The sequence below is a fragment of the Borostomias antarcticus genome, assembly GCF_949987555.1.
Source record: "Borostomias antarcticus genome assembly, chromosome: 8".
NCBI classification, from domain to species: domain Eukaryota; kingdom Metazoa; phylum Chordata; class Actinopteri; order Stomiiformes; family Stomiidae; genus Borostomias; species Borostomias antarcticus.
The window spans coordinates 11017962-11045447 of record NC_140241.1 but is presented as its reverse complement, the minus strand read 5'-3'; the positions used below and the strand labels follow the sequence as shown (position 1 = coordinate 11045447).

The 27486-nt window shown below is 45.6% G+C and overlaps 1 protein-coding gene across 1 annotated transcript; it reads right to left on the bottom strand.

Moving 5' to 3' along the window:
• Positions 1-174: 174 nt before the first annotated feature.
• Positions 175-27083, bottom strand: LOC311312496 (soluble guanylate cyclase 88E-like; the record flags this gene model as incomplete). The annotated part of the gene is made up of 16 exons (XM_084442457.1): positions 175-574; positions 1422-1537; positions 1924-2013; positions 2204-2313; positions 10211-10367; positions 19021-19167; positions 19843-19989; positions 21540-21669; positions 22752-22872; positions 22974-23102; positions 23827-23971; positions 25043-25300; positions 25464-25555; positions 26014-26188; positions 26599-26731; positions 26956-27083. 16 exons carry the CDS (start codon positions 27081-27083, stop codon positions 175-177), a joined length of 2478 nt encoding a protein of 825 aa, XP_084298583.1.
• Between the last annotated feature and the right edge of the window lie 403 nt (positions 27084-27486).

The window sequence follows — 27486 nt, the reverse complement described above, 5'->3', positions numbered from 1 at the left end:
TACGCTGCTTGTTGGCAGCATGAAAAACCCGGCCCCATTTCGGGGCATCACACAAAACACCGCCCTCCTCGTCATCTCCGACTGCCAGCTAACGCCCCTCCTACCGCCGTGACGGCCGCTGTCCCGCCCCTCACACCGCCCCCCCCCCCCCTGCCCCCCTCCTCCCCCCTGCCTTCACAGCAGGAGGCAGGAGGTGCTGCGCATGGGCAGGTTGGTGGGCATCTTAACGTACGGCTGCCGGAAGCTGTGCCGCTTGATGGTCAGCGCCGCGCCGGAGGCCGCGTTCTCTGGCTTGCCAGCGGGGGGCGCACACTCCTGCGCCGCCGCCAAATTGACCTGGGGCACCTCGAGCTTAAGGGCCCCTCCTCCTCCTCCTCCTCCTCTGTGGTTGTTCTTGGTCTTCCTGGCGGTCTTCTCCAAGGGCTCGGCCGAGACGGAGCGGGCCTCGCCGGCGCCCTCCAGCAGGGGCGGGGCATCCACGGGGAGGTCGGCAGGAGTCCGGCCCCCTTCTGCCTGGTCCTCGTGGGGGATGTTGAGGTTGGAGGTGGAGCATTTGTTGTTGGTGCAGCTGGATCTGTCGGCGTATGGGAACACACACATCATTAAAGTATCAATATCCACAAACACACACACACACACAGTCAACACGAGGTTGGTAGGTGATCCCCAGGGGGGAAACTGCACACTATAAACCTACTGGATAGTATAGATCAGCTACTCATGTATTGAAGTTGCCATCTCCAGTCTAGAATGGAATAGAAAAGTTTCATTTGCCATATATAACCGGTACAGGTACATTGACATGCTTGTCATTGCTTGTCCTAACGTATCAGCACCAATCAGCTCCTCATTCCAGTCCTGGGTATGTAACGAGACATATTAAGGTTCCCAAACTGGCACTTTACTAGCAGTCTGTCAGTCTGTCTATCAATTCAATTTGATCCTCATCTCCATATCCCATCCGATCGTGGGTGACTGTGTCCTCCCTCTCCTCTCCCTCTCCTCTCCTCCACTCACCCCTCTGAGCTGGGGTGTCCCTCTCCCTCCCTCTCCTCTCCTCTGAGCTGGGGTGTCTCTCTCCCTCCCTCTCCTCTCCTCCACTCACCCCTCTGAGCTGGGGTGTCCCTCTCCCTGCCTCTCCTCTGAGCTGGGGTGTCCCTCTCCTCTGAGCTGGGGTGTCCCTCTCCCTGCCTCTCCTCTCCTCTGAGCTGGGGTGTCCCTCTCCCTGCCTCTCCTCTGAGCTGGGGTGTCCCTCTCCCTGCCTCTCCTCTGAGCTGGGGTGTCCCTCTCCCTGCCTCTCCTCTGAGCTGGGGTGTCCATCTCCTCTCCTCTGAGCTGGGGTGTCCCTCTCCTCTGAGCTGGGGTGTCTCTCCCTCTCCTCTTCTCTGAGCTGGGGCGTCCCTCTCCTCTCCTCCACTCACCCCTCTGAGCTGGGTTCCTCGGAGTCCTTCTGTTCACTGCTGTAGCGCAGCTCTGCGGGGGTCTTGAATGACAGGTCCTTCCCCTTCAGCCAGTAGGTCTTCATGTAGCCTTTACCCTGCGGACGGCACAGTATCAGCAGCCTGCTGTTTTACTCCCACACTGTTTAAGGATTAGTTTGGTGTCAAGCGTTATAAGCTCTGTTATAAGGTTATTCATGGTCATATACAACAGTCCATATCAAAATGTTGACAGACTGTGCACTCAAGATATTAGTGCTCATTGTTCAGGTCACAGCTGAATTCACGATGGATCTCTATGAGCATATATAACCTTATAACGGATTATAATGCTTAACACCAAACTAGTCTTAATGTTTACTTCCTACGAGGGGACAGGAAGTGAGGTGCACTGGGCCACTAAAACATGAAATGAAAGTGCTGTTGTCTGTGTTCAGGTTTCAGATGTTAGTCGGTATGAAATGATAAGATGTCAGACTCGGACCTTTACAAATATATATCCCCTCTCCTCGATGATGTAGGGCTCGTGTTCCAGATGGTCCTTGGTGGTCTGGCTGATATGAATCTGCATGCCCTGTACACACGCACACAAACGCACATACATGCGCACACACACACGCACATTCAAACGCACACATGCACACACAAACACACACACACCCACACACAGCCAGAGGGTAAAAGACTGTCATGCTCAGAGAGTGAAGTCAGTTGGGTTTGTCATTAAGCATCGCTCACTATCACGCAGCGTAAAGATCACTTACTACCCCGTTGCTTTCCATTCGGGAGGCGGTGTTCACTGTGTCTCCAAACATGCAGTAGCGAGGCATCTTCAGACCCACCACCCCAGCCACCACCATCCCAGAATGAATACCTACAAGGAAAGGTTCGGTGTGGATTTGGTTATTTGAAAGTAAAAAAACAAACAAAAAACAGGCCAGGTCCAGCCTGGCTTATGTGCGTGGCTGGCTTGTTTCTGTTCAGGACTGGTAGGACGGAAGCTAGTCATGCCACTGAAATAGCTGTGTATTGAAATGACATGCAATAATGTCTGATAAATTAAGATATGTCTTGTCGCCTAGACACATCAGTTCCAATGCTTCCAATTCTAATCCAGCACAATAAGAGCACAATGAGTGGAATAGTCAGTAGGGCTGCACGATTATGACAAAAGATAATAACTGCGATAATTTGCTTCAAAATTGTAATTGCGATTAATATTTAATATATAATATGAATATATAATAACCAAAATGCTCCCAAATCACGGACGTTGATCCCTTTCTTGCTACTAACTCACTGACCTCATTTTCGCTCATTTTTTCACTACTCACGGCTGCAGGTACTCTTGTGACCTACTGCTATCTGTCTTCTCAGTGAAATTGCTACGCACAGCGCACTCAGCGGGAACGCATGTGATTGGTCAGACAGCATAAGCACCTGTAATTCGTCCGTGTAGTCCTAGCACACTCAATTCAAAGCAAAATTATTAATCACATTAATTGCAGCCTTTTGCGATTAATTAATTGCGGAGGTCATAATCGCGATTTCGATTAATTCATGATTAATTGTGCAGCCTTAATATTCAGTTAGCTCATGAGCTTACAACAACTAGCAGCAGCTTCCATAACATTAATGGTAGCGGTCAGTGGCTAAAGCAGTTACACTGATGATTCCTGTAACGTTAGCTATTTTGCTGCAATTGGTTCAACTTCTGTTTCTGGACAAAAGTCATTAGCTGCTGTATGTATTTTCCTCATCGTGATAGACGAGAATGTCCCGCGTGGGAGTCCAATGCTCTGACCACTACTCTACTTGTGGAATTTAGGTAAGGGATGAAAAGGTTGGAGTGAAAGAATGAACATGTGGAGGTTTGGGGTATAGTCCCATAAAGTCATCCCCACTAGGTCTTGAACCCCGGTCTCTCGGGTGGGAGTCCAATGCTCTGACCACTACTCTACTTGTGCAGTGGAGATCAGCAGGTTGATCTTGGTGTCCTTCTTGATTTTGGTGCTGGGACTACTGCCTCTGGTGGTGCCAACAGAGAGATGCAGGCCAACATTGTCGGGAGTAAGGGAGGGAGGGAGGGAGTAAGGGAGAGAGTGATAAACGCCCGACAAACGCTATACTAGCTGCGCAGCTGGCCAGCCACGCACAAAAATACATACACGTGATATTCTACACGACATTTAAAAAACTAACAAGGATATAAACATAGAAAAGTCGAATACTTATTTCTACTGTGGTCCTCTTAGGGTGAGTTAGAGAGAGAGTGTGTGTGTGAGAGACAGAGATAAATAAATACAGTAATTTCAACAGTAAATATCACTCAAAAATAAAGGTAATGTAAATGAAGGACAGACCCTCCTATAGAAGGTAATGTACAGTAGATGAAGGACAGACCCTCCTATAGAAGGTAATGTACAGTAGATGAAGGACAGACCCTCCTATAGAAGGTAAGGTAATGTAGATTTGGCAACTGTCACTTTTTTACCGCTGCCTTAAATGGATAGTTAAAGGGATAATTCACCAATAAATCCAACTTTATCATGCTGGAAAAAAAGCCTAAAGTGGACTTCAGTCGATATCCATCCGTGCCAAGCAATAGCTGTCTACTTATTGATTATTGACAGGGTTCTACAGAGAGCATACAGTTTATGAGTCCTTAGTGGCATGGGTCAAGTCTCAGCGTTGTAAACAATAGGCCAGCGTCCTAGACACAGACTGAGCCTAGTGTTGAACCAACAAGCCCTTTCAGCAGAGAACGGGCATGTCTTGTTTGGCCTAATCCTCGTCTCAGAAACCTGACCAGGGCATCATGCCATTGTCAAGTTCTTGTGATCCTCAACTCTGATCAACTGTGTATTAGGGGTGTGCCGGGAGCCCACTATTTGTATTTGACAGCTAATTATTCGTATTTGTATTCGGAAGTGGGCGGAACTTAAACCAGAAGTTGGTTCAAAACGGTTTAAACATTTCTTTAGCCTAATATTAATTGTATTGCAATTGCTGTGCTTTCAACGCATCAGAGTTGCTGTTTATATATATTATTATTATTATAATCATTAATTATGAAGTATAATTCCTCCTCATCATCCTGTATATTTTTATTTTAACAAACTATGAAGTGTCAGAACCCCACCACCACTGGGGGACATTCTACATTTAGTTAGAAACTGAAAAACATTTTTCTTAATTAAAATATAAGTCCTCATAGCAACTTTGCTAGAACAGCTATAGTAGCTCTATTTCTCCCGTGTAATAATATCTAATATATTATCTGCAACCACGTGACGCAGGCAGCGTGGTGTAGCCTACTAGTAATGGTTTTCACAAACCCAGCAATAAACATGTATTACTATAAATATAATTGAAATTAATTATAAAATTAAATATAGCCTAGGCTATAGGTTAATGAGCCAAGGAAAATGACTATAGGCCTAAGTGTAGGCCTATAGCCTATTCAAGTTTCAACAGTGCTTAAACCATGGGTAAGTAGGGTATTGTAGTTAAATTATTATTATTATTATTATTATTTTTATTTTTTATTTTTTTAACCCTGTAGCGCCTCTTGTATCATATTTGATACCCTGATTTGATAGACCTATTACGTCATCAACATAATCAATACTTTGTTCAAAAACCTGTTGTGTACAATATGATACATGCCCTCTTCACCCTGGAGCATACCATTTGTGCTGCAAGTATTCAGAGGGCCTCAGATGGTTTGACCCAAGATTGTCTGATTGCATATAATTTCCAGCTGGTGCTAGCAGTGAAATACATTTTCTGTTTTGAAGAAGTTCTGGTAAGTTTTGCATTTATATCTTTAGTAATATTTTGAAATGAATGTTAGATTAGTTGAAGTAACTTATAATTACTTCAAAATTTTGCATTTTCGTTTATAGTAAACCGTGTAGAAAATGTGTGTATCAAATTTGATACAGCAGGTATAATATAGTATGTAATGACATGTGCTAGCATGTTTTTCTCAATCATCATTGTATTGTTTTTCTTTTTGCAATGTGCATTATTCTTACCTTAGTGCATAATACACTGTTTTGATGATTTGATTAACCTAATTAAAGTTAGAAATGTGATATTTTGAACAAATATTTATAAGTAGACTAATCTAAAAAATATATATACAGCATCCCCGACCCTGCAAGGGACGTGCTTCAATAGTCAGTCAGTTTGAGTAGGTCACGTGAGTCCCACTGTAATTGGATCGTACCAGTTTTGCTATAATTTAACCAAAGAACATTACACAATTATATAATTTTGCTGTAAATGATCATTATATTGATTTTATTGGTATATGTCTTACAGTGTATACAGTATTGTTTATGTTTCAATCAAACTCAAAGATTGAAATGTGTTCTTTAGATCACACATTTAGTCAAAATTCTGAATATTTTGAATAATTGCCATTGTAAAGCGCTTTGGGTACCGCTAAGGTGGAAAAGTGCTATATAAGTGCAGTCCTTTGACCATTTATCTCTGCATTTTAGATGGCGAAAAGGTACTCTGTGCAAGATGCCCTGCGCATGATTATGGATGGAAATTCCAGTGACATGGAGCAGTTAGGGGATGAGGATGATGATGAGGAGGATAAAGACTGGACTCCCCCAGCAAATCTGGGAGAAGAAAGCTCATCTGGCGAAGAGGAAGACTTGCAAGAGGGTGATGACCACATAAACACAGAAGAAGAGACATCAACTCTTCCAGCAGGAAAAAACCACAAGGTACGCATACTCACTCTCACTCTCTCTCTCTCTCTCTCTCTCTCTCTCTCTCTCTCACACACACACACACCTCTGGACTATGTAGGGGTAGTACCTATGCCTAACCACCCACTGCTCTCTGTAAAGCGCATTGTGTTGCCTCTGTGTATGAAATGCGCTATACAAATACAACTTGATTTGATTTGCAGGTTTTGCCAGACAACTACTTCACATCAGTTCCATTAGTCGAACGTCTCAGGGATAGAGGAATCTACTACCTAGGCACCGTCCGAATGAACAGGGTACGAGGAGACTGCAACATGATGGATGAAAAAGATATGAAGAAAAAAGGAAGAGGGACCATGGATTTCAGAGTAAACCAGGAAAAGATCATCATTGTAAGATGGTGTGACAACAAAGCTGTGAACCTACTGTCTTCTTTTGTTGGCATCGAACCAGAAGGACAAGTGAAACGTTGGGATCGCAAAACCAAAACATATGTAATGGTTTCAAGACCAGCCAACGTTGAAACATACAACACCTTCATGGGAGGTGTCAACCTCCTTGACATGCTGTCTGCCCTCTACAAGTACAGCTTCAAATCCAGACGATGGTACATGTACATTTGGTGGCACACTGTCACAGTGGCAGTCATCAATGGATGGATCCTCTACAGAAGAGACCAGAAGAAGCTGGAGCCCCAGAAGAAAACCATGCCACTGCGACGGTTTCAGGCTTCTGTTGCCACTTCTCTCATCAGCGCAGGAAAAAGCCAGCTCAAGTGTGTCAGACCACCATCCTCTCCAGAACGCCAAACACCCCCACCACCTCGGAAAAGGCCAACATCTAGTGTGCCTCCAGATGTGCGCAAGGATGGCATTGACCACGTTCCAACATGAGAAACCCGTCAGAGATGCAATCACTTCTCACATGTCTACTGTGGGAAATGCAGCGTCCACCTGTGCCTGAACAAGGACAGAAACTGTTTTGTTGCATATCACAAAGCGAAATAAAAAAGGATGTAAAAGAGTAGCTGTTTGGAAAAAAAATAATCAAACCAGTTGAAATGCAGACAAATATTCCAAACAAAAAGAAAAATGTTTGTTTTTGTAAAAGAAAAAAACTTGTTGTGATCGCCAAAATGCATGTTATACCCGAGTGTATCAAATGTGATACCCAAAAAATATCACATATGCAAATATTTTTTTTCAGATTTTATTGAATATTTTTTTAAGAGGCCAAATAAAGAGCTCAATTTCAAAAAAACAGAATTTTCTGTCAATTATTTCATAGTTCAGGCTTTACAGGGTTAAATCTGTTTAAATAGTTTATTATTGTTATATCAGAGATAAGGACTATGATTATAGCCTATCTTAGACTAGACTCTGTTGTGCTGATAACTGAACGGCATGGATCAAACATTTGATCAGTTGTGTTTCAGTTGTTAAAATATACTTTCATAATTATTTCATATTTCAAAATATCCAGATATTATATAGGCTGAGCATGCATAGCTGAAATAACTAGCGGGTGGGCACCTTGAAAAATCATTCAAAAACATGTTAAACTCTCAATTTCAAAGACAAGAAACTCACCGAGGTGTTAGTTGGCGTTCTGACATATAATTTGCCATTAAGTAAGATTCTAGTTCATCTGGAAAGGCTTTTTTAAATATTTAGCATAGAACTATTTAGTCGCAGCATATACGTGTGTAAACTTCCGCAAACCAGGTAGCCTAGCAACATAAACAATAACAATAGCTACCATAAGTAGTTCCGCTTCAGAATCCCCTCTGCGGATTCATCTACACATCTACAACGGTCGCTTCAATACAAGTCAATGGATTTCATAAAATGATCAATAAAACCCTACAGGATTCATACTTTGCGACGAATTTGATCTCAGAACACCAACGGACACCAATTACCCCCTCATGAGCTTCTTGTCTTTGAAATCGAGAGTTTAACATGTTTTTGAATGATTTTTCAAGGTGCCCACCCACATCCATTGTATGACCTAAACAATGGTAGAGCAATTATCAGACTTTCTCAAAAGTGCTAGTTTTGTCAACGTTTTGATCTGAACCATTGTATATGATCATAAGTAACCTTAAAACAGGGCTAAACATGCATTTTCCCTTTACTACTCCTTTAACTAGGGACAAAAGCTCTCGGTGCTGCTTACGTTCGTTGCCTGCCTACTATCTGGCTCCTCAACGCGCTCCAAACTTTCTCTCCCTCTCCACGTTGTCTAAACAGACAAGGTGCGAGACTACAAGCGCGTGCACCTCTGTCTCTCTCTCCCTCGTCGTATCATGTCAACAAGCAGACAGAACGTGCGCGTATCGCTCGCTCATACAGTATTTGACTGTTCTCCCCCCTCCCGAATATTTTTTTTTACAATATTCGTACGAATTTACTATTCGGAAAAAAGCTACTATTTGTGCTCATCTGAATACCGTTTTCGTATTCGGGCACACCCCTACTGTGTATGTGTGTGTGTGTTCTCTCACCAACACTGATCAACTGTGTGTGTGTGTGTGTATGTGTGTGTGTGTGTGTGTGTGTGTGTGTGTTATCTCACCAACTCTGATCAACGGTATGTGTGTGTGTGTGTATGTGTGTGTGTGTGTGTGTGTGTGTTATCTCACCAACTCTGATCAACGGTATGTGTGTGTGTGTATGTGTGTGTGTGTGTTCACTCACCAACTCTGATCAACTGTATGTGTGTGTGTGTGTTTGTGTGTATGTTAACTCACCAACTCCGATCTGGTCAACGTTATTTTCACCACTGATAATGGGCTTTGGACTGGACACTTGATTATGTCAATGTTTCGTTTTCTTTCATTTGGGACACCTTATACATTGAGTGATGTAACACATTGACAATGCAAGCTATATGTAGATATTTGGTACTGCTAAATTCAGCACAACCCCAACAAGCCATGATATGTCCATCTATGACAATCCCTGGCCAAGCAACTACAAAGTACATGAGAACATTCTGCATAGATATTCATTTTTTCCTTCCTTTTTTCTGCTTATTTTAGGTATGTGTTCATAGGTCTCTATATATCACATACATCAGGATATTCACATGCATGTGTTTCTAGTTGGTAAAGCTACTTCCTGACAACAAGCATGTCAAGTTTCAAAGCTCCCAGAGCTTGTGTTAATGATCTACATTAGTTTATGTCTTAAAGCTACATGAGATATCTCTGCACTTTGGCGGCCCCTCTGGTCGTGATAAAATCGGCACTGCGTTTTAAGAACCACACTTCCCACAGTCCCCCACTCACTCACTGTAATGATGGGACAAAAATATGATAACAAACGCATGTGGAGCAGACTGGATTGGAAGATAGATGGTAGCTACTTCAATGGAATTCCTGTAAGGATGGCTTCAATGCAGGTAAATACTGGTCTTCCTTCTTTTATGTGCATGCAGATAAATTTGCGGGGCGAAGTGTTTGTTGTCTTCCTGATATTGTGACAAGCAAAACGTGTCACTTCCGTTTCCACCACAAGATTTCGTGCCAGTGTACTAGCCAGTACACCGACATTCTAAATTTAAAAATTCACAGCGTCTCATGCAGTCTCATGTCACAAAAATGATTTTTGGGGTCTTGCTAAGGCCAATTCATAAACTAATAGCAAGTAAAGGTGAATATTGAACTTTAAAAAAGTTCTCATTGAGCTTTATCTCCCATACAGCCAGGCTCTATTCTGGTTCTTTTTTAGTTTTTGAGTGTATAACAATATGTAACATTTTTACAATGTTAACAGTAAAATGGGAGACCTCAGAGATGAGGAAAAACATTGTTAGGTTTTGTTCTACCTCCAGTATGGGGTATCTCAAAAACTAAAGCCCTTTTTGACAGTTAGTCACTAGCCTTGTGTGTGTGCTCATCTCACTGACTCTGATCAACTGTGTGTGTGTTCTCTCACCAACTCTTATCAACTGTGTGTTTGTGTGTGTGTGTGTGTGTGTGTGTGTGTGTGTGTGTGTGTGTGTGTGTGTATGTGTGTGTGCGTGTGTTCATCTCACCGACTCTGATCTGGATGTTGTCCCCGGTGGAGGGGTCTTTGAGGTGGTCGATGGAGCTGAGCATGTCCAGGGCCATGTCACAGATGTGTTGGGCGTGGAAGGTGGTCTTGTTGGGCACGCCAGCCACCACCATATAGGCGTCCCGGATGGTCTCCACCTGGCCAAATCAAACTGGGATCAGACTAGCTGATGTTATATATACACACCAAGCAGTGACTTTGGAAAAATGAAACCTTTAAATATACTTGGCTTGTGAAACCTAGCAAGCTACAATTGACTAAAGAAAAGAAACATACACACACCTGTGTCCAACCAGGTTCTGTGCACCACTATATAAGCGGGCTTTGCCTACACAACTGCTCCTTTCAAATTTTCACCTTGCGAAGATGACTGAAAAGGGAAGACCCGAAGATGACTACTCAGCAACACCTTGAAGAGCCGGGGCAGCGTCCTCCGGGGACCCCCGGCCGGAGCTGATTAGTCCGCCAGATAGATTCTGCAGTTGCGGCGCTCGCTACAGCGACATGGGACATCCCCTCTGCTGTATGGGGCCGCAGCACGCCAAGGTGGGCTTGGTTCCATCTCGCGACTGCCAAGTCTGCACTCTCCTTGATCCTCTGGAGAGAATCCTCCAAGCGTACTTCTTCGAGACTCTGCCACCGCCGCTCAGGAGACTGAAGATCCCGCACACACGCAGGCCGGCTCGGACAAGGGTGATGTCGACATGCCCATACAACAGCCGGCGCCGATGTTGTCCCTCCCACCATCTGATGAAGAGGACGAGGGCCCTGAGGAAGGCAAGTATTCTTCCTCAGTGACCACGGAAGCAGGCGGCTCTTCTTCCGGTGGGCTCGGGCATGGGTCCTTCAACCGTGACCTTCCCAAGCTGCTGGAGAGAGCCGCGCATCATCTTGATATCCCCATCCCGGAAGTTGCTGCTGTGATGGTGCTGCCTCTCTAGAGCTCTGTCTGCTACGGGCTTCCTTCCACACTTGTCCCTCGTCTCCTGCTGCCGATGCTCAACCTGGAGATGTTCGTGGAGGATGGATGGGCTCAGCCGGCTGCACTGCGCTGGAACCCAACATCGCCACGGTGCTCCTCCGCTTGGGGTTCGGCCAGGAAGCCGTTGATGCCTGACCCCAAGGACAAGATGTCCCCATCCTTGGTGGACAAGAGCTACACGCTGGCAGTGCAAACCGTCGCTGCCTCCTCATCCATTGCTATGCTAGCCATCTACATCGGCCAGCTAGCCAAGGAGCAGCTCCCCTCCGCCATGGAAGCGGATTGGAGAGCGGAGATGTCTGAGGCTTCGGGAGCCGTCGCTCAGCCGGTGAGGATCTCCGCCTCCTGCCTGGGAGGAGTGATGGCCACTTCTGTCGTTCAGCAGCGTCATCTGTGGCTGTCTCTGACCGGTCTGCGTGAGGAGAACAAGGGCGTCCTCCTCAACTCGCCGGTAAGCAAGCAGGGGTTGTTTGGTTCAGCTATGTCTAAGATCCTGGAGCGATGTCACAACCAGGAGCAAGACCAGCTCCTCCGTCTTAGAGTAAGAAGGGACAAACCTACTGGTCCTGCGAAAAGAGGACTACCGCAGTTCTCGCCGGCTCTGCGTGCCCGCAAGTTTGAGCCGCTGTGTCTTTTCCTGCTTCTGTAGCAGACGTGACACCAGCCGGTCTCACTCATGGGGCTGATGTGGGGATGTGTGTCCTCAGGACAAGTGTCGTGTTCGGAATTGTCTCAACCCCTGGACGGACCGCTGGCGGGGACTGGCGGTCTGCTAGCCTTCCCGACAGCGGTCGCTTATCCGGGTCGAGTGGTAGAGCCTCTTCCTGTGCTTTCGACAGGTAGAGTGGCTCCATGCTCGGTTCTGAGAGTACTTCCGGGTTCGTTTGTCATAACGAAGGATTGACGGCAGCCTTGTCTAGCTATTTTCATGAGCAAGTGAGGCTCGCTCCTTGAGTGTGTGTAATACTGACGCTCGGCCTTTATCAAACAGTAGGCCTGTTATGTCTGGCATTCATACTCTATCTCAAAACGTGCACGAGTCACCTAGATTACGCCTAGCTTCTCTGTGTGATATTGGGGAGCACACACTGTCTGCTTCTCATGCATTGCTGAGTCTGGCTGCTACGGCCGCCGCCTCGGCAGAATATGCAAATGAGACGGCAGGATTTCCTGTGTTACAAGACACTGACACTTTCTCTGAATGGGAAGAGCGACGGCGGATTGTCAGTAATGCGGAAGTTGTGGATTCACTTCCTCATTCTATGAAGTGTTTCTCGACATGAATGTCATTCAACCTCGTACTGAATTGGGACAGGAAACTTCCTATGGGGGATTTTGATGTCCCTTTCGAGGACTGCCGCCTTGGACCAGGACACCAGAGTTTCTCCGCTGTCCGTCGGCGGTCAGGGCCAAGTTGAATTACGGCAGGTTCCTCGAGCTGATGCTGCCTACTCCGGCACAGCCTCTTTCCAATCGCTTTACAGTCTGGCAGGAGAAGTGTCTCCTGGGCAGCTGGTTACAGCGCGTTCTAACAGGGGGGTATTCCGTTCAGTTTTGCTGTCCCCCTTCGCCCTTCGCGGGCGTGGTGGAGACGGTGATACCACGTACCGTCCAAGCTGCAGCTCTGTCAGCAGAGATTGTGGTGCTTTTATCAAAGGTAGCGGTGAGGAACAAGGGATTTTATTCCCGCTACTTCCTCGTGCCAAAGAAGACAGGAGACGTGAGGCCAATTTTGGACCTCCGCCTTTTCAACAAAACAGTGGCAAATCTAAAGTTCCATATGCTTGCGGTGCGGCAAATGCTGGAGGTGTTCCTCCCCTACAATTTTTGCACCAGCATAGACCTGAAAGATGCTTACCTACACATCCCGATAAGTCCTCGGTATCAGAGGTTTTTGCGTTTTGCCTTCCTGGGAGTGGTGTACGAGTATACCCGACTCCCATTTGGTTATGCCCACAGAAACTTCTCCAATTGTGTGAGACCGCTGCGCCGCCAGGGAATCAGGATCCTCGCGTACTTGGACGACCTGCTGGTTCTGGCTCTGTCACCTTTGTTGGCTCTGACGCACACTGCCACGGTGGTGAGACATCTCACCAACCTGGGCTTTGCGGTTAACTGGGAGAAGAGTGCTCTATAGACGGCCCGTCAGATTAGGTATCAATCTGGACATGGGCACCATGTGAGCATGTCTGTCCAATCCAAGGAGGGAAACACTGGAGAAGAGTCTCAGCATTTTCCAACCTTCTCGTCTCGGTTCTGTCAATCATGTGCCTTCTGCGCCTCATGGCAGCGGCTCATGTGGTGGTGTCCCTGGGCCTGCTACACATGAGGCGGTTCGCATGGCTTCATCTAGATCCTGTGACACACAGAGGGTGCCTTGTGCGGATACCGAGATTGTTGGGAGTGGACCTCGACTATTGGAGGGACCGGCGCCTAATAGCACACAGCGTTCCAATAGGCAGAGTGTCTGCTCATGTCATCGTTTTCACGGACGCTAAACGGCTGGGGTGGTACATGTCTGTCCCAGGCTGTAGGTGGTTTGTGGGCCGTCGGGGAACGGCGCCACATCAACTTCCTAGAATTAGAGACGGTGTTGCGCCATTTCGTCCACCTGGTACAGGGGCGCGATGTGCAAGTACGGTTTGACAACCAGACCACAGTAGCGTACAACAACCGACAAGGGGGGTGTTCGGTCGCCAGCCCTTATAGCAGAGATGCTGTGGCGATGGGCTCATGTCAACCTCCGGTCTCTGACAGTGCGGCACATTGCCGGCCGTTTGAACGTTGGGGCGGAGTTGATGTCTCAAGGCGGGCCTCATCCGGACGAGCGTCCGGACGAGTGGAGCCTACATCCTCAGACTGTGGCTCAGGTCTTGGCTCGGTTTGGCAAGGCAGAGGTGGATGTCTTCACTTTGAGAGCGAATGCGAAGTGTCCCCTCTGGTTTTCTCGGAAACATCAGGACCAGCCTCCGCTGGAGGTGAACGCATTTGGCTGAAGGCACTGCTTTATGCCTTCCCACTGATGGGGCTGATTTTACCATTGCTAGCCAGAGTGCGGTCAGAGGGTCTATCAGTGATTCTGATAGCGCTAGATTGTCACTGGGCAAGATGGTATGCAGAGGTGATGGCCATGATGTCTGTGGAACCGTGGTTCATCCTTCCTTGGCCAAACGCATTGTCCCAAGCAGAGGGCTCGATTTGCATGCCCCCGGTTCTGGGGCGGCCGCTGGTGGCCTGGCTCTTGAATGGCTGAGATTGTCTGACAGAGGACTCTTTACAGCTTGGACGGTTTAGCGGCATCCACTATGAAAGGTTGTGGCTAATCAACTTACTGCCATGCTAGAGAGACACAATATTTATGATAAATACCAGGCTGGATTTCATAAACACTCTACTGAAACCGTACTTCTGAGGGTGTCCAATTATATTTAAATTTCCTCAGATACAAGTAATTGTTCTGTGTTAGTACTCCTTGATCTCAGCTCTGCATCTAATACTGTTGACAACCATATCTTGATTAACAGGCTGCGTGACTGGGTGGGCATCTCAGGCATAGCGCTAGACTGATTCTGATCCAATCTGACCAACAGAAGTTTCAATGTCTCTATTGGAGACTTTGTATCCAATTCCTTTCCACTGTTCTGTGAATTTCCGCAGGGCTCGGTTCTGGGACCGCTGTTATCTATCATTTGTTACCCTTGGGGCAGAACATAAGCAGATTTAATATTGCTTCCCACCTATCTGTCCTGTCCTGTGTACAGTATGTGGGCGAACCAGTACATCCATACTCACCAGCTCGCTCCCTTAGGTCAAGCTCTCTCAACCTGTTAACTATCCCTCATACCCACCTTAAGACCCGTGGTGATCGAGCTTTTGAGGCTGTAGCCCCCAAGCTATGGAAAACTCTCTGCCTCCACCCTTACGGTCTGCTGTCTCAGTAGAAGCTTTTAAAAAACAGTTAAAAACACATATTTGTAACTTGCCAACTCTGAATTCTATGTTATGCATTTTACTCTCTGATGTATTAATTTTTAGGGGACCCTCTTGTATTTGCCAAAAATCTTCTTCTTGTTCTTCTTCTTGTTCTTCTCCTTCTTGTTCTTCTTCTTCTCCTCCTCCTCCTTCTTCTTCTTCTTCTTCCAAGGAAGTCTGACTTCCCATCCATGAAAAATCACCAAAATGTGCACATACCTGTAGGTCCAGCCCTATGCCAGAGATCCTCAACTGGCATTGGGGGCCAATAGTCCTGATGGTGGCTCTACAGCAACTGTCTAAAGTTTAAAACTAAAAATAATCATAACAAATCAGCCATACATGCTATCACTTTGCAACCACCACCAACCTGTAGGCCCAAGTGAGCAGAAACTTCCATATGCTGGCAGGAATTATGAAGTCCATCACTCTGTTTTTCTCAAAAACTGTAAAATATATCAAACCCTACTCCTCCCACATTTTTGGTCAATTGACACCCCGAATGCTACTCTAGATCTTCAGACTGTCCTCCACAAATGATCTTCACAGATTTTTGAAATATCAATGGCAACCCCGCCCCAATAGCGGACCCTAGGACTGAAATTAAGTTAAATGGAAATGAAATATCCATCCATCCATCCATCCATCATCATCCGCTTATCCGGGGTCGGGTCGCGGAGGCAGCAGTTCCAGCAGGGGGCCCCAGACATCCTTTTCCCTAGCAGCATCAACCAGCTCTGCCTGGGGAATCTTTAGCTGCTCACAAGGCCAGTGCAGAGATGTAATCCCGTCACCTGGTCCTGGGTCTACCCCGCGGCCTCCTCCCAGCCGGACACGCCTGGAACACCTCCCTAGGGAGGCGCCCAGGAGTCATCCTCACTAGATGCCCGAACCACCTCAACTGGCTCCTTTCGACGCAAAGGAGCAGCGGCTCTACTCCGAGTCTCTCCCGGATGACCGAACTTCTCACCCGATCTCTCAGGGACACCCCAGCCACCCTCCGGAGAAAACTAATTTCGGCCGCTTGTTTCCGTGATCTTGTTCTTTCGGTCATGACCCATCCTTCATGACCATAGGTGAGGGTGGGGACAAAGACAGACCGGTAGATCAAGAGCTATGCCTTTTGGCTCAGCTCTCTTTTCATCACAACAGTGCGGTAAAGCGACTGCAGAACCGCACCAGCTGCTCCGATTCTCCGGCCAAACTCTCTCTCCATAGTTCCCTCACTCGTGAATAAGACCCCCAGATACTTGAACTTCACTTGGGGTAAGGACTAATTTCCTACTCGGAGCGGACAAACCACCGGTTTCCTGCTGAGAACCATGGCCTCAGATTTAGAAGTGCTGATTCTCATCCCAGCCGCTTCACACTCGGTTGTGAACCTATCCAGAGAGTGCTGGAGGTCGCAGGCAGATGATGCCATCAGGACCACATCATCTGCAAATAGCAGTGACGTGATCCCCAGCTCACCGAACTGCAAACCCACCTCCCCACGACTAGACCTCGATATCCTGTCCATGAAAATCACAAACAGGATTGGTGACAAAGCGCAGCCCTGGCGGAGGCCAACCCCCACCGGAAAGGAAGACGACTTACTGCCGAGGACACGGACACAGCTCTCGCTCTGTGTACACAGGGATTGGATGGCCCTAAGTAGGGACCCCCTCACCCCATACTCCCGCATAACTCTCCACAAGACCTCTCGAGGGACCCGGTCATAAGCCTTCTCCAAGTCCACAAAACACATGTAGACAGGTTGGGCAAACTCCCAAGCCCCCTCTAAGATCCTTGCGAGAGTGAAGAGCTGGTCGGTGGTTCCACGACTAGGACGAAATCCACATTGTTCCTCTTCGATCTGACCCTAGGACTGAAATCAAATTAAATGGAAATGAAATATATATACTATACTACATGAAATATATATATATATATATATATAATTGACTCTGATTGAGAGGACACCTGTGCACTGTTTGTTTGGTTTCTACCCATCTTGTTAGTCTGTAGCCTACATGTAGCTCCACTTTTGTTCATTGTCTGTTCATTATTTGCTGTAGCTGTGTGTTGTCCCTGGTGTTGTCCTGTGCCAACTTGTAAGTCTGTAAGCTTTGTCTTTTGTTCTCCACTTGTTGAGTGTATACCTTGGTTTTATTGTTTAGTCTTTGGTTTTGGTTTTTGCCACTCGTTGTGCCTTTATTTTAACTAACATTGTGTGATAACGGCTGAAACCTGCATGTTACATGCACTTGTGATTTACAGTACATGCAACCCTTGTGATTGTGATGTTTAAGTCAGTGTCAGCACACCCTTGTGTATTTGTCATTGTTTCCTCGTCTTCCTCCTCTTATACCTCATGTACACTTCCTCATAGTTTTTTTGTATTGTGGCAACCCAGGGGACAGGGGAGACTACAAAAACCAAAATGGTAGTTGCACACAGAAACAAGGGAAGCAAGTTGCAGAAAATAGCCAGAGGTTTATGGAGCTAGATTTGTGTCTTTATTGTATGAGCAAAACAATAGATTTGAGAGCGAAACTTTTCGCACTGAAAGTAAAAAAAAGATTTGAGATATTGACAAGGCGATCAAAAAAAGGTTTATTAAACGTAAAAAAAAACATATATAGTGTGATTAAAAATATATTCATTCCATTGAAAAAACGTTTGTTCACAAATCCAAAAGTTTTGCTTGCGAACTGTTTGTGTTTGCTCTAAAATAGTAAATGCTAAATGGACTGCACTTATATAGCGTAACAACGCATCAAAAAAAAAGTGTCAACACATCAAAAAAAGTGACAACGCATAAAAAAAAGTGACAACGCATCAAAAAGGTGACAACGCAACACAAATCAGCCACAACACAACACAAATCGGCCACAATACAACACAAACCAGCCACAACAAAACGGAAGTGAGCCACAACACAACGGAAGTGAGCCACAACTGATTTGTGTTGCATTGTCACCTTTTTGATGTGTTGTCACTTTTTTTAATGCGTTGTCACTTTTTTTGATGCGTTGTCACTTTTTTTGATGTGTTGTGTTGTGACACTTCAGGGCCACCGTACAGATGCTCTTTTCTCTCTCTCAAATCCTAAGTCTTTGCTTGCTATTTTTTTTTCTGTGTTCGCAAATCAATTTTCTTTTCTCTCGGATCAGGAAACTCAGAATCCCGTGGGTGGGACCATGTCCCTATTGGCCAGTCTCGATCTGAGTCACAGCTGGGTGGGGAGTTGGTCATGGGAATTGAATGGAGTTGAATCCATAGACATTATAAAGGTCTAAATAGTATATTATAGTAAACATGACTATTTACCGCTTGGGTAAAATCGTGATAATAATTATTCATGATAGTAATGTTTTTTTTAACCAACTGGCCCAACTACCCATCAAGTTGTGTGAAGTTACCCGTAGATTGAAGTCACCGCTCCAGTCAAACATACAACAGCCATCCCTTCATGCTGTAAACCTCCGCGAAATTCATCCGAATCCGAATTTCGCGGAGGTTTACAGCATGAAGGGATGGCTGTTGTATGTTTGGTGAAATTAGTACTGTTTACAAGTTACTGTTGTTTCGAAATGCATGTATATCATGCTTTTTAGAGTTTTTCGAGTGTGCCCATAGCTAGCAACAAGCCAGGGTGCGCGCTCTGACGTTATTGACACAGAACTCTGTACTTCACAAAACAGAAATATTTTAACCTGTACTAGTCAGATACATGCCAGGGAAGCCAGGAATAGGGCTAAACATGAAATTCATCCTTATCCTTTAACATTTTGTACTGCATTTTGTTTGAACCTTGGGACATTGGCAGTTGTGTGAGTTGTATTTGTAGTCACCTTGTAGACGTTGTGCTTCTCGCTGAGCGTGTCGAAGACGATGTAGATCTCGTTGAGCATGTCCACCACCTGCATGGGTGTGATGTGGATGCAGATCTCGTTGAAGTTCACCACGTCGCTGAACAGGATGGTCACATCTGGGAAGACCTGGCAGGGAGAAATAAGCAAGCTCAGCGTCAGCCTTCAGAATCACCCACAGTTGGATGTTGTTATCGAAGTTATTTCAAACTACTGTAATAATAATTGAGAGAAAATGCCTTGGCTCTTCAAATCATCCGAGCAGGAGAAGAGACAGGGGTTCATCAGAAGGCTGATGCCTTTGTCAGATCCCCAAGAAACTGTGATGAGATCAGAGCATAGCTTTTTATGCAGGACATAGCTGAATATCTCAATTGCTATATTAACAGCTCAGTTTGAAATGTTTCGCTTCATTTGCAAAAGCTGTTTATGTTATAAACACAAGAGGCATGAATGGCCTTGCATCAGAGGGCTACAACATCTTCCTAGGATATTTTGGGACCCAGCATGTCAGAAGGTTCTGCTGTAGTCCCGGCAGTACATCTACACTACGTCTGTAGACATCTGGCAGGTCAGAACGTTCTGTAGTCCTACAGTAGTCTACAATAGATCTGTAGACGGCTGTACCTGGCAGGTCAGAGCATTCTTTGGTCCTACGGTACGTCTAGGTCTGTAGACGTCTGTACCTGGCAGGTCAGAGCATTCTGTGGTCCTACGGTACGTCTAGGTCTGTAGACGTCTGTACCTGGCAGGTCAGAGCATTCTGTGGTCCTACGGTACGTCTAGGTCTGTAGACGTCTGTACCTGGCAGGTCTCCAGGGCGGTGATGCCCTTCCTGAGCCGGTCAGCGACGGCCTTGGGGATCATGGCATAGAGCAGCGAGTCACCGCGCTTCTTCTCCTCGTCCAGCTTCTGGATGATCTCCATCAGCTGGGCGTACTTCTGCTGCTCCTGCACACGGTCAGAGGGAACACCCGTTTGAGAGAGAGAGAGAGAGGGAGAGAGAGAAAGAGGGAGGGAGGGAGAGAGAAAGAGGGAGAGAGAGCTGGGGCTTTTTTTTTTTTTTTTTTACCTTTTACCTTTATTTAGACAGGTAAATCTCATTGAGACACATGGTCTTGTGTTAACAAGGTGTCTGTGAGTGGAAGTGCTGATCTAGAATCAGGTCCCACCTGACTGTATAATCTTATTCAAAAGGCACAACTCTGTGTGCCTCATTTCATATGCCTGTGTGTGCTGTGTGGACAGGGTTCTTACACCTTTTCTTAAGTGAAATTCAAGCACTTTTCAAGCATTTTCCAGGTGCAGTGTCAAGTTTTTCCAGCACCCAATGCTGGAATAATAATAATAACATATTTACTCAAATGATCATTTCACTTCTTCATCACATTAAATTAGATGCTATAGTGCTATAAACAAAAGACTTAGCATCCTGCTGAGCCATCTAAAGCAATCACTTCAAACAACCCCCAGGCACAACTTCAATTTCAATAAAGACTTAACTGAAAATGGGCATTGGGCAAAATAAGAGAACAGTAGCCTTTGAGGTAGGCAGTCAATGAGCACATTGATCCTTAAAATGTATACAAAATCAAACACTTTGTATTGTGCAGTTGCATATTACATAAATTAACATGACATAATCGACATAGAGTACTAGTACTAATGCATCACCTCCCTTCCGAAAATCGACCATCATTAGCCTGTGAATTAGCCAGGTCTGACGTTGTGGTGATGCATAGCCTAGCCCAGCATAGCCTAGTCATCCATTCCTTTCCATGTATTTCAAAACACTAAAACTACGACAGTGACTAAGACAGCTTGTATTTGTCTTCATCAGCCTCCTGGCAGTCTGTCCAGCTCGCCGTCATCAGGCGCCACATAAAAAAACACTAGTTCAAGTCAAGTCAAGCCAAATCACGTACAGTACGATGCTCGAGACGACTCGTATTCATTTTGTGTGAAAGCAATTAGGACGAAAAAAGTCTCTCTCTGACTTATTCTAAAACACAAATTCTGTCAGATAGCAATTTATAATGAAAGTAGCCTACAGTAGTTATTACAGTTTCCAGTACTTGATACAAAATTACACTTACTTTTCAACATGCCACATTGAAATTCAAGCATTTTCAGGGATTTCCAGCACCCGTGGGCACCCTGTGTGGAGTATGTACTGTATATACGCTTCTAGTGTTGGTGGAATGCTACTGTATGAGGTCTTTTTAGATCGTTAGCTGAGGTAAAAAAGTGATTACGTTTTACTAATAACAACAAACATTTCAACACACTATAACAGAAAGAACATTTCACTATTCTTCATTCATTCATTCATTCTGAAAAGGAGCTGCACCTGGTCAAGATCGTTAGCTGAGGTAAACATGATTTCGATTTACTAATAACAATGCACATTTCACCACACTATAACAAAAATAATATTTCACTATCATTCATTCATTCATTCATTCATTCATTCATTCATTCATTGTGAAAAGGAGAAGCACCTGGTCCAAAGCGAGCAGCAGCTCGGCCGACTGCTGTGTCCCGGCCAGGATGAGCTCTCTGCTGGAGTCGTGCAGGTTCAGGTCGTTCACATACACGCCCATCTTAATCATGTCCTCCACCGTCTCTATACTGCCCCAGCAAGGAGCGGAAGAGGAGGAGTAGGAGGAAGAAGAGGGTGAAAGAAAGAGGTGTGGGGATGACATTTGTGAATTTGTCATTTGTAAATTGAGTATTGGGGGTCTAACTGTAATGAGCATTATTTTGGAGCCGGCAGCAGCATTTCACTGTGAATACCCCGTAAATTACATGTGACAAGTAAAGGAATCTTGAAAAGGAATCTCTTATACTGTCTCCTATGATAGACTGGATTCATATACTGTAGCACTTTATTTATGCCATCATATCTGTATAACTGTCAGACTGGGTGTGGATTTTGCAGGTGGCCTGTAGTCTCGCGACACCAGACATTTGGGATCTCCGCCTAGATTTCTAAGTTGAAATAGTCGCTAGAACGTCCGGTAACAGGACTACGCCTGCTGCTTTAAACCTGAACAAACCTATGCCCAAAAGACGTTGGATTGGTTCTGCAATGTTTTTGTTTTTTTTGTACTCAAATTATGTCCACTCACTTTCAGCGATAAAATCGGAATGACTCGTGAGTCTAGGTGGTCTGTAGATACAGATGTTGCGGAGCGGTCTGTAAATACAGATATTGTGGGGTGGTCTGTAGATACAGATGTTTTAGGTTGGTCTGTAGATACAGATGTTTTAGGGCGGTCTGTAGATACAGATGTTTTAGGGCGGTCTGTAGATACAGATGTTGCGGAGTGGTCTGTAGATACAGATGTTTTAGGGTGGTCTGTAGATACAGATGTTTTAGGGCGTTCTGTGAATACAGATGTTGCGGAGCGGTCTGTAGATACAGATATTTTAGGGCGGTCTGTAAATACAGATGTTTTAGGGTGGTCTGTAGATACAGATGTTTTAGGGCGGTCTGTAGGTACAGATGTTGCAAGCGGTCTGTAAATACAGATGTTTTAGGGCGGTCTGTAGATACAGATGTTGCGGTCGGTCTGTAGATACAGATGTTGCGGGGCGGTCTGTAGATACAGATGTTTTAGGGCGGTCTGTAGATACAGATGTTTTAGGGCGGTCTGTAGATACAGATGTTTTAGGGCGGTCTAGATACAGACGTCGCGGAGCGGTCTTACATGGGCGTCCCGAGGAAGATGAGTGAGTCCCACTGGGGGACGTACTTCATCTGGCCCTTCAGGTGGAGCGGCTTCTTGGGCGGCTCCCTCATGTCCTCGAAGATCATCTCGCTGCACTTCCCTGGACCGGGGGACACAGAGACGGACGTGTGTTTAGTCGTCGATGGCTACAGACGGCGGAAAATGGCCTGGCATTATTGTGGGATGGACGGCCGGTCTCACCGGTGATGGTCTGGAAGGCCAGGAGCTCAATGTCCTCTCCGGCAGAGTTGGCGGCGCTGTTGTACTGGGTGGAGGCCCCAGTGCTATACTCGTGTTCCATCTCCTTCATATCCTCCACCGACGTCACGTCTGACAGACCAACGCATATGAACGAATGAATACATGAAGAGGCGAGTGAGGAAAAAGGGTGAGTGAGTGAGTGAGTGAGTGAGTGAGTGAGACTGAGTGAGAGTGAGTGAGTGAGTGAGTGAGTGTGAGAGAGAGTGAGTGAGTGTAGTGAGTGAGTGAGTGGATTGAGTGAGTGAGAGAGAGTGAGTGAGTGTGAGAGAGTGAGTGTGAGAGAGTAATTGAGTGAGTGAGTGAGTGAGTGAGTGAGAGTGTGAGAGTGTGAGTGAGTGAGTGAGTGAGTGAGTGAGTGAGTGAGTGAGTGAGTGAGTGTAGTGAGTGAGTGAGTGAGTGGATTGAGTGAGTGAGTATAGTGAGTGAGTAAGTGGAGTGAGTGAGAGTGAGTGTGAGAGTGAGTGAGTGAGTAAGTGTGAGAGAGTGAGTGTGAGAGTGAGTGAGTGAGTGAGTGAGTGAGTGAGTGAGTGAGTGAGTGAGTGAGTGAGTGAGTGAGTGAGTGAGTGAGTGAGTGAAAGACTGCATCAGCGAGTATGTGAATGATTGTGCAAGTACATTAACTGTGTGAGTCACTCTGGACAACCAATCATAGAACTAATCCAATTGAATTGGACCTCGAATTGACTTCTCATATGATGTCAGTGGATTTCATGAAAAAGGAACGTCAGAACAAGAGAGGTGAAAGAAGGGGTGCAAAGTCGGAGCAGGGCATCGACCCGTTCCAGCTCAGTACCTCTCTCTTCCTCTCTCTTGAGTTTCTTGCACTCCTCTTTCTCCTCGGGCTCCTCCATACTCAGCTTGGGGATGCTGACCTTCTGTTTGCTCTCCACCACGGCCTTGGACAGCAGCTCAAACACGTTGTTCAGGTGGGTGTAGAGCTGCAGGAGCACAGAAGAAGAAGAAGCAGCAGAAGAAGAAGAAGAAGAAGCAGAAGAAGAAGAAGAAGATGATGAGGAATGCACTTTACTTACAAATCACTTTTCATAAAATTCAAATTGCATATCTGAACATCTGTTAAAGCTGCATTCATTGATTTAATTTTAGCACTAGATGGCAGCAAGGGGCTCACGCAAGCTTGTTTAGTAGTTTTGCTTTTTTCATTAGTGTTTTATTTTATATTGTTTTAACTTTTTGTTTTCAATTTCAGCTTAATTTTAATTAGTTTTTAAAGTGGGTTTGCTACTGTACTTTAGTTTAGTTATTTTGTGTGAAAATGCTTAATTTTAGTTTTTATTAGTTTCAGTATTAGTTTTAGTTTTTCTTCTGCGCTAGCCTCGTGAGACCATCCTGATCTCGCAAGCTCATGTTGTTTCACTCCGTGTGAAACAAAGCATCTGGTTATGTCAGGTAACTTCTGCTCGGGGCACAGCAAAAAAAATTGAAGATAGATTTCATATCCACCCAAAATACAAGACTTATGTATGAAATGAAAAAGACTAAAACTAAAGACATTTTCTGTATAATTTTAGTTTATTTTAGTTTATTTTAGTTAGTTTTGTAAACACACAATACCGTTTTAGATAGTTATAGCCTAGTTTTATTTTTATAACTAAAATGTTTTTTCACAACTAGTTTTCAGTTTTTAGTCCGTTTTCATTATACTGTATATAATAACCTTGTTGACAACACAGACTGAAATGCTGGAATAACAACAGACAGGCAAATGGTAGGAGTGAGTCACTGAAGTAGGACGCTATTAGGATGCTATGGCTCAATGATCTGATATCAGGTGATTTTAAATTACTCTTGACAATAATATGCATAAAGGAATTTGAAATGTCGTCTTGATCAAGGAACGATGATCATGGTTCACTATTGCATATTTAGATTACCTGACATTCTAGCACCAGGAGTGCCATGTACATTATCAGACAGACCCAGGTCAAATATTATATTGACCATTACCTGGCTCTCCTGTATAAACCCTCCTCCTCTTCTCCCAGACTCACGTTGTCCCAGGTGAACTCCAGCATGGGCCGCACCAAGGTGAACTCCTCGTTGACCTTCTTGCCCTGCAGGTCGGAGAACACCTCCTTGAGGCCGTCGCCGATGCGGTACATGGTCATGTCCCTCCGGAAGATGACGCTGAAGGGGAACATGTCGAAGAAGATGCCCCTCTTCATCGGGAGCTTCTCGTAGCTGGGCGCAGTCTTCTGCTGGGGCATGCAGTGCTTGAAGGCAGCGTTGTCAAAGTTCATCTTGTACACCTGTGGGGGAAGGCAGTACAGTATCCGTGGCAACACAACTGTAACGTGCGGTTTTGACTCAACTGATACTGCGGTGGTCTGGGGCTGAGAGTGTCACCGGATGAACCTAGGGTCAGAGGTCAACCGTAGGTCAACTTTGCGTGCTTGTTTTCCTGTTCCTTACCACATACGTCATTTTTTCAGTCTCCTCTTTTGACAGGATCTCCACTTCGATATCTGTGTTGTAGAACTGCCTTCCCACCTGTGACAGCTGGCCTGGGGGAGTAGAGGACCCATGTTCACGGTCAGGAGCAGGGTGGCGCCGGCCGCTTAGCTCACGACCGAGGCAGAGATTCAAAGTGGCAAAACAGTGACTGCAAAAGAGCAAGGTCCTTGATCTGCATTTATACTTGATGACTACGTATATGCAACGAGGAGGCTAAAGCAGAGTAGTCGTCGACCCTGCTGAGAGGGATATCTCTCTTGGCATACTAATTAGCGCATCCGACTTGCAAGTGTAAGGTTGTAGGTTCGCATCCCACCCTGGACAATCCTTTAGCACGGGTCAAAGGAGCGCGCGACAGAAAAACAACGCGTGAAACGAAGACGATCCGTCACATATGCATGTACACACTTCATCAAACCTCAGGAGTCCCCTTCCAGTTAAAGAAACACACACAGATAAAACACAGTTATATCTGAATAAACGTATCGCCGTTTTTTCCGTGGCGTACCTTTGACGAACTGAGTGAAGCCCTTGCGCGTGCTGCGGTAATGCAGCGTCAGGCTGGTCTCGCACTCCTCCTCCACGCAGAAGCTGGGCGGCTGCACCTTAGGGAAGGAGAAGCGGAAGTACTCGTGCAGGTTGTCCAGCTCGTTGATGAAGTCGCGCACATTTCGGCCCAGAACCTGCCGCGGCGCGGAGAGAACCGTGACGTCGCTGGTCAGTAAATGAAATGGGGAATGGACTGCACTTATATAGCACTTTTTATCCAACGTGCTTCATAATTAAGGCCTTTCATTCACACATACATTCACACACCAATGGCCATGCAGGGTGCTAGCCTGCTCATTGGGAGCAATTTGGGGTTCCCGCTCTACCTCCTGAGCCACAGCAACCCCTAACACATTATCAAATATATCACATAAATAAAGCTGTTCTATAAGCTTGTAGACATGGTATTCATACATTCTGAAATTACCTTTATCCTACATGAGATCCATTGAAAATAATGTAGCAAAAATGGTATTGGTATCATTGATTAACAGCAATAGATTCATAGGATTAATAGATCACTATTGATTGAGGTCAGGGTCACCTTCAGAATCCTCTCGTAGCCGTAGTTACCGATCCTCTTCACCATGTAGACCCCGAAGGCGTACATCAGCTCATCGTGGGTCTTCCCCAGAACCTCACCCGCTGCCTTCGCCAAACGCAAGATGAGGTTGTCACTGCCCGGGGGAAAACACACAGGGAGATGTTCATGGTTCCTACACCGCGGTAGGTACCGCTATGTATGTTGTGTTAGAACCTGTATGTCTAAATCAATGTGTGACTATGCGTCTTGAGTTCAGGGATGACTTGGTAAAATGAAGATTGAACAGGCCAGATGACAGCGGTCAGCAGCCAATGAAGGAGCACTCAGCCCCACAGCAGCAGAGATGGGCAGTCGTACTTGTACATTTGATGGCGGACAAACTTGAGATGGGGGATCTCTGCTCTGGCCTCAATCAGTCTCCACACGTCCTCCCCGTAAGACTCGTTGATGTAGTCGTTCACTGCTTCCAAGTACAGGCCATACATCTTTAGGGGGTTGGGAATTTCGAAAGTCATACTTTTAAAGTGAAAAGATACCACAGTCAATTACTGTATATATGCTCATTATTAGGTAGTTACAAGGTTATCAATCAATGTTGCTGAACTGATACTCAAAGGTTCTGTAGATACATTTTAATGTAGACGAATCATGAAAATAAAAAGAAACTGTAATGAGGTGTTAAATGTAGCATACATTCCCATATCTATTAAAGTTAATAACAGTTTAATAACAATGTGAATAGTAGTAGGTCTATAGTACAGTACACCTCATGTAAGGGTTAACTAGGCTACTCCATCATGTATCACAAACACATGCACACGTTTCTGAAATCTTTAGGGTGTAGACCTCCTCAAACAAGCCCTTGAAGGACCAGTAACACAGTTCGTG